Below are 8,120 nucleotides of genomic sequence, written 5' to 3'. Positions count from 1 at the left end.
AGTCTTAGGGCGAATCATTCTAAATCCCCACCGTGAAGCTCTGTACCTAAATTAACTCTACCGGTTGAGAAAGCCTGAGAGGGAAGCTCATCCTTCCATTCACTCCATCTACGCCGGCAAGCAATCTCTCCATCCAGATCGGTGTCAAGACATTGGAACTCTTCTGTATCTGTTTCTAACTCTTATTCATCAGTTGTATTTCATCTTCTTAGTCTAAATCATTCACAACCATGTATCAGATGCTTGATTTTATAATTAAATGTCATGATCACTTTCGTTTCCACATTTCTGTCTATTTTCGTTCCTCCATTAATCACTTTCTCCACGATTTTTTCTTAATCCTGTGGTGATTAATATGAATTAAACAATTAACTTAATCTGTGCTAAAGAGATAAAGATGATTGGCTAAAGCATACTGGACAACATCTTCACCTGTGAGAGTAGAAGTGAAGATGTCATTCTGATCTGTCGAGAGAAGATTAGAAGAATGCGTTAACTAAAGCAAGAAGTACTTCCAGAGATGGAAGCAATCTTGTGTTCACTATGTTCGTCCCTATTTCACCACAGAGATGTGGAAACGCGGCCGATCACCGAGAGGTGTACGCCAAGGGAAAGCAGAATCGTACTTATATCTTTAATGCAATTAAGAAACTTGCGATGTTTATATTAATTATCCTTTCTTTTTCTACTTCGCACATAAGCCTTGCCACCGCATAACACGACCTTTGTATAATCTTCACAGTCAGTCTCAACCTCGTTATCTTGTATCATGTAACCTGTATCTTGTATCATCATAGCTTAGGTTTACTTTATCGCAATTTACTTTATTATCGCATTTTTATCGCTTATCTTTACTTTACTGGACAATTTACTTTATAGCATGTACAACCCATACTTTTATTAAATTGAAAAACCCTCTATCGCATATATCACGAACGTAACACAATCAACCTAAAACAATCCCCGTGTTCAACCTCGGATCACTCCGAGAAACTTGCGGTGAAATTATACTTGGTTTCAACACAAGAAAACTTGTGACAACGCATAGCATACTACAAGCATATCGTTAATAACGCATACATCTAGAAGTAGTATCGCATATTATAGCAATCATCCATGCGTTGTATGACATAAGAAGATAAATTTTATTCGTGCATATTCATATTTGTCCACATGCTTAAAATAGAAGCATCAAATTTTATGAGTTACAAGTTTATGGCATCATCGCATTTTATGTCATCAAGTTTATGGCGCCGTTGCCGGGGAACTGGTAACAAGAACATGGACTTGTAGCTTAGATTAAAATTTTGCATATCATGAAGCTAGAAAAATTGGCTAAGTGTAACTCATGCGTTGGAAGCTAAAAAATTGGCTAAGTGTTTTCCCATGTGTTAGCCTTGTGCTAGGCATTGGTGTTGAGCCAAGGGTGTTGGGCTTACTCATTTGAGAGGTTAGTTAGGCATTTAAGGAAGCCAAGTGTGGCCGAGAGAAGAAAAGCTATGTGTAGACAAGGCATGCGCCAGCCAAGTCTTGAGAGGTTAGCATGAGTGCGGCAGCATCAGATGTGCGCGAGCGTGGGTGCTGGCCGTTGGAGTTGCACGCGTGGACGTTCATGTAACTATGTGTGGTGCTAAACGATGCGAAGTGATGCACTAGACGATAGCATTACACAATGGACGATAGCGTTAAATGATGGGCGATGGCACTACACGATCAGCATCAGCGCTAGACGATGATGCTCAACAATGGGTGTGATGCGTTAGATGATAGGCTTCAGCGCTACACGATGAGCGGCAACGAGAGCTGTGCGATAGGTTGTGTGCTACACGATGAGTGAGAGTGAGATCATTGGGTGATGAGCATCAGTGAGAGATCACTAAATGATGAGCTATACGATGGGCACTAAGCTAAACGATTGAGGCTTGCATGTGAGTGGACCAGTCTAGGCATTGAGCACTGGCTACTCAGTGTGCGTTAGAGCTGTGTGCTAAAGTAAGGCTGACTGTGCGTTGGTCAAGCTTGTCATGCGATGAGTAGAGCTTGCGTGGGTCAGGCTTTGCAAAGTTAAAAGAGCTGAAGTTATGTTGAGGCTTGAGGTCGAGAGGAGGCCAAGTCACACAACACATGAATTAGAATAGGCTTGCATGAGAACTAAGGTGTGCGTTGAACCTAGTTGAAGTGTGCTTGATAGTAATGAAGTTTTCAGTCTTAACCACCGATTAAGAGGCAACAACTGTTCTAAACAACGGATTTAGCTCCATCTAAGCTGGAGGTGTCATCCTAGGCTTTGGTAAACAGTGGAAAGTAGTATAAAAGGGAGGCTGAACTTCAAAAGCTTATTTTGATCAATTCCTCCGTGAAAATTGAGAAATCTTAATGTTGTTAGAAAGCTCTTAGAGTCTAGTTTCAAAGGTGACACTGTTAGAAGAAAGTCTCACTGGAATAAGGCCGGAGAAGGGAAAAAGTAACCAGAAGTTCAGTTCATAAGTGAATCCGAGCCTTCGATAAAGAAGTGAGTCTCCAAGACGAACCACAAGGAATTGAAGCTGAATTTTTAAGGTAAGCTTCCTGAGACAATTCTAAATAGGTTTGTAGAAGGAAATTTCTTGAGATGAGCTCTAGAATTCGAGTTATTAATTCAATAAACGAATCTAGAATTTTATGAACAAGCAGGCAGTTACTTAGGTTGAGTAAGTTGGCAGCTCGAAGTAAACGCTAGACAGACTAAGGGTTAAGCATCCCGATGCGTTTGACCTGCTGTGTAGGCTGAGGAAGGCTTGCGTTGGAGGCTAAGATGCATAGCAGCCTTTATGGATGACCATGTACGGCTGAAGGAACACTTAGAGCAAGTGTTGGTTGCATAAGTGGGGATGCGTTTGTGTTAAGTATTGGACGCATAGCAAGAGCCAAAGTCTCAAGGAAATTTCTAAGTACTAGACCTACAGCAAGGTATGTGTTTGAGTGAGGGTATTCTAAAGGAAGGCTAAACGCAAGGCTATTTCAGGGTTAGTCTCAAAAGGGAGAACAATGCTAGTAGCTAAAATATATGCTTTTGTGTCCACAAGATTGACACCAGTGTTAGAAGCATATCAATCTTTGAGGAGTAGTCCTAAAAGTTGTGAGTGACTAAATATTTACAATATTTTAAAGAAACCATGTTTTAAGAAAGATGATTCTCATGCTAACTAGTTTTACAAAGTAGTTTCCAAGCAAACAATGAGTTATGTTTTAAATGCATGTCATGTATGAAAGTTTAGTGAAAAACTATTTATGTGTGTTTAAATACACCAAGCATGCGTTAGTACATTTAAAGACATGTTTTTATGTGTTTTGCTTTACATGCTTTAAAGAGAAAGTCATAGTATGACTAGTATTACTTGAAGCTCGATACTGAGGGACATTTGAGAAGATATCTGAGCAGAAGTATCTAAGGTATGATCATACTTAGTTATAGCCACATGCACGTAGGTAGTGAAAGTCAGAGATTGAGCAAAAGGGTTCTCTCTTGACTAAGCAGTTGACGTTGGCATTTAACCACAACAGGGTTATTCTCAACTAAGGAACAGTTAATGTTTAATGATGAAAATAGTTGTACATGTTTTATGCTTGGAAAATGTTTATATTGCAGTACAAGGTTACTGTAAAGATTTATATTTCAGTATGATCTCTTTATTGAGGCTTATGCATGAGAATCAGTTTTCTTTGTTGAGTCACTCACTGGGATAGTAAGCTCACCCTGTTTTCAAATGTTTTTCTTTTCCCTAGGTAGCGGTTAAATCCTTAGAAGATAGCTCTGCATATGCTCTGCCACTCAAGGACAAAAGTTATTGTAACCCGTCTGTTAGGTGGTTACTGTAAATATTGTATACATGTTATAGTTGTTCATATAAGGACTAAGTTTTAGGTATCGGGACTTATGAAATTTATAGTGTAATCTCTGTAAATGTTTTGTGTTTAATACTTGAGGTTTTAGCCATAGGCAAACACTGTGTATGAGATTGCATGTTGGTATCAAATTATTTCCGCTAGAGTTAATAGGCAGTAAGTATCAGCAAAAGGGTTGATAACTGCTGCATTCATGCCCTTTCCTAGGCTTAGAGAGTGGTCTGTAAGAAGGTGTGACAAAACCCTAATCTATTTGACATAAGATCTGTCATAAAAAAATCTTAAATTTGTTAAGGACTTTTTTTTTTTTGTCCATATTTCACTCATATATTTCATTAATGTGAAATTATATTATAATTTTGTCGTTCATATTAACATGAGTATTTTGTCCACCTTAAATTTAATGGTTTCATGTATAAAATTATAAAATATATATGAAGTTTTTAAGATTGAAATTTCAATTGAGTGTTGAAAACTTGAGAAATTATGTGTGTAATTGAATGATTGAACAAAAAGTTTATAAATAAAAATAGCCAACAAAAAACCAAAATTCTTTAGATTAAAAAAAAACTACACTCTTTTAGCATGTTTTGTCCTCCTTCACATGCTTCTTAGGAAAATTCTCAAAAGTCATCTAACAAAGAACTGCTCGAAGTAAGCATGCATTACTACGAAGTTCCTATGATTGATTTACTGAAAAGAAAGATACATCTATTGGTATAAGTAGTAACTTTTAATTCTTTTAAACATTTCTTAATTATACTTTCATATCCTCGAGATCTCTTCACGATTCATTTCCGTCTCCCTCTTAAATTTAGACATTGTAGATAGACATTGATAATTATCGAAAAGTCTTATCTATCTCTAACTGTGATATTTTATTATATTTGTAAATAAATTTATTCATTGTTCTTTATTTGAAAATAACCATTCAATTTTTTTTACTATATTTATAAATAAATTAGTCATTATTTTTATAATTTTTTATAAAAATTCACCAATAGTTGAATTGACATTGATATTTTAAACCTTGAAAGAGAAGAGAACGCGTAGGGAAGGAGTGAAGAGGTGGGCATTGATTAATAACAGCTGTACTCCAATCACACATTAACGACACTCTCTGCTCCATCTTCATGTGACTTAACTTCATCTCTCTCTCTCCCCCTTCTCTCTAAACCCCCCATCCCCTTCCTTCCTTCTCTCTCATTCTCAATTCCCAATTCCCAATGGCTTCCAAATTCCTCCTCCTCCTCTTCACTATCCTTCTCTTCATTTCTTCCTCTTCCGCCCATCTCTCCGTCGACACTTCCCTCAAGCTCATGGCCGACGCCCTCGAATGGCCCACCACCACTTCCCTCATCGAATCCGCCACCGCCACCGACATCGACGACGACGAACTCGACCTTGAACAAGACCCCCGCAGATCTCTCTTCTGGAGGCGAGTCCACTACTACATTTCTTACGGCGCCCTCGCCGCCAACCGGATCCCTTGCCCGCCCCGCTCCGGCCGCCCTTACTACACTCACAACTGCTACAAGGCTCGCGGCCCTGTCAATCCTTACTCCCGCGGCTGCTCCGCCATTACCCGTTGCCGCCGCTGATCTCTCTACACTTTAAACGCCGTCGTATTTCCACTTTCCCTAATTTGTTGATCTCATCTGTATTTTGTCGGTTTTTAGGGCTTGGAGTTGGAACAACAGAGACGACATGTAGTTTGGGGTTTTTTTTTTTTATTTAATTCTTATTTTTATAATACTTTTTTGATTGTTCCGCAATCTAGGGCTCGGAAAACGGCGTCGGTTTATTGGCTGAGGTATTATTATTTATTACTGCTATTTAATTATGATGATGATGTGTCCCTTGCTATCTGAACTGGATTATATAAATTCAATATTGTTGTTTATTAGTACTATTATTACGTAATTATATTTTAATCATATTTGATTATGGGTTGATGCTCGAATCACGCGGAAATGTCGGTGGACGGTGTTGTTTTTTTAATTCGTGGTAAATTATTTTTTTTACTGTGCGGCAGCAGTTAATTTCTCAGATTTTTTTTTTTTAAAAGGATAGACATTACTTCCACCCTAATTTTCTTCTTTTATTATCTATTTTTTTTACTAATAATTCTAAAAAATAAGCTAAATTTTAAAAACTAACAAAATGTTACTTTCAAAATTTTATTTTTGTTTTTAAAATTTAGCTAGAAATTTAATCATAATAAAGGTATGTAAAAAAATAGAAAATAGGTTTAATTTTCAAAAACAAAAAAATATAAAATAAAATGGTTATTAAAGAAGTCTCAATATATGTATATGGTGTTAGCAGAGCTGGAAATTAATAGATGGATGATGTGAACTCTGCTGTGGAATTTTGAGTGGGTTTACTTTGTTCATAACTTTTTTCTTAAAAGGGGCATATTCCTCTAACTTTTAACTTTTAAAGGTCTTCTTTAATTTAGTATACCAACATTCAAAATATGACTATTGGGTTAAAATTAACTCTAGAAGAAATACTACTACTTTATAATAATTTCTTCATTATATTATCGAATTTTAGATGTTTAGTTACTTCTTCTATATATTTGGATGTTCGAACTTTAATAGAACCATTATTTTAGCTTTTGGCATTATTATGTATGGCTTCCTAATGAACAAGTTAGATTTGATATTTATTGGATTCACATAAGTCAGTTAAAGGAAGTATTAGATGGGTAGAATAATATTCATGCCTAAGGCATTATTCGATCATTTTTTAATTTTTAATTTTGAAAATTAAAACATTAGCTCTGTTTATGGTTATTGTACTTTATTACCTACATTTTCAAAATTCAAGTTAAAATCTCAAAACAAAAAGGGTGGTTTTTTTAAAACTGGATCTTTTTTCTTAAAAAAAAAAACGTTCTTTTTGAAGATTTTAAACAGGCTTATCAAAAAAGGGTAAGAAAACAATTGTATTTTAAGGGGGAAAAAATATATAGATGTATGTGTATATATAGAGAGATGTATGTATGTATGTATACATTCAAAATTCAGAAACTAAATATCATAAAAAGTGTTGTGACTAAATTATAGAAAATACTTTTGAACTTAATATTTTTGAACTTTCAAAAGTTTCAATAATATTCTTATACTTTAAAAAAAGTTTTAAAACATACCCTTATTGCTGGTTTTAAATAGAAATTGTTAGTATTTTATTTAAAAAAACATTCTTGAACTTTTGAAAGTTTCAATAATACTCCCTAAACATTAGAAAAATCCAATAATACCTTAAGCTTTCATTGATACTCTTAACCTTTCAAAATAAACATTTGAAAATGCTCTTACCGTTAATATAGTCAATTTCTTTGTAGTAGTTTTGAGTTGGAAAAGAACTTATATAAATATCTCAATTTTTTCATATAGACACTCTTATATTCACCTATTTGTCTAATTATTGCACCAATTTACACAACCAAACAAAAACAAACACTTATAGCTAAATCATAAAATTTCACAAAATCACGAAATCAAAATTTTTTCTTAAAACTTAGCGGAATGATGAATGACTAATGACAAAAAGGGTCGACAAAGGAATATTATCTTCAATGATGATGAATCTTCTTAACCAACCACAATAATAGAATAATAGAGTAACTTGAATCATGAAAATGATCAATGAAAGTCTTTATCACTACAAACTTGGTCCCAAATACTAGTTGTCCTTAAAATTATGATCCAAATTTTACCTGTTTCTCTTTTTGTATATTAAATTCAAATACACATTAATACACACTCAAGTACTAACGTACAACCTCGTTAAAATATTGAAGTTCTAACGTCCCATAGTGGTTCTATTATTCTCTATAATCTACATACCTTTTTAATTGAAGGGGTAATTCTTTTTATATATAAACAAACGCAAAAAATTTAACTTGATGCAACATAACCTGTAATAAGAGAATCAATGGATGGGAGAAATAATAATAATAATAATAATAATAAAAAAAAGAGAGTAAGAAAAAAAGAAAATAGAGAAGTGTTAAGTCATAGATTGATGAGGAGAGATAAAAGAAAATGGAGGAAAGAGATAGGGTATAGATAAATGGTAACGACAATTTTTAACTTTGTTTAGAAAGACTAAAGGTACTAATGCAACTTTTGAAAATTCAAAAGTATCTTTGCAATGTGGTACTAACAATTTTCGTTCATACACTAATAATAATGACATTTCTTATTTATGTTTTTAAAGTTTAA

The 8,120-nt window shown here is 34.6% G+C and overlaps 1 protein-coding gene across 1 annotated transcript; it reads left to right on the top strand.

Moving 5' to 3' along the window:
• The first annotated feature begins 5,034 nt into the window (after window positions 1-5,034).
• Window positions 5,035-5,797, top strand: LOC120087843 (protein RALF-like 34). Its single transcript, XM_039044774.2, has one exon. It carries the CDS (start codon window positions 5,112-5,114, stop codon window positions 5,484-5,486), a length of 375 nt encoding a protein of 124 aa, XP_038900702.1. The 5' UTR covers window positions 5,035-5,111; the 3' UTR covers window positions 5,487-5,797.
• Window positions 5,798-8,120: the final 2,323 nt, after the last annotated feature.

This window comes from Benincasa hispida, chromosome 10 (assembly GCF_027475165.1).
Source record: "Benincasa hispida cultivar pf3 chromosome 10, pf3_genome.v1.1, whole genome shotgun sequence".
Taxonomy (NCBI): domain Eukaryota; kingdom Viridiplantae; phylum Streptophyta; class Magnoliopsida; order Cucurbitales; family Cucurbitaceae; genus Benincasa; species Benincasa hispida.
This window is presented reverse-complemented; position numbering and strand designations above follow the sequence as displayed.

Coding starts and splice junctions, on each gene's coding strand:
- LOC120087843 (XM_039044774.2), top strand. CDS start 5,112: ATGGCTTCCAAATTCCTCCTCCTCCTCTTCACTATCCTTCTCTTCATT.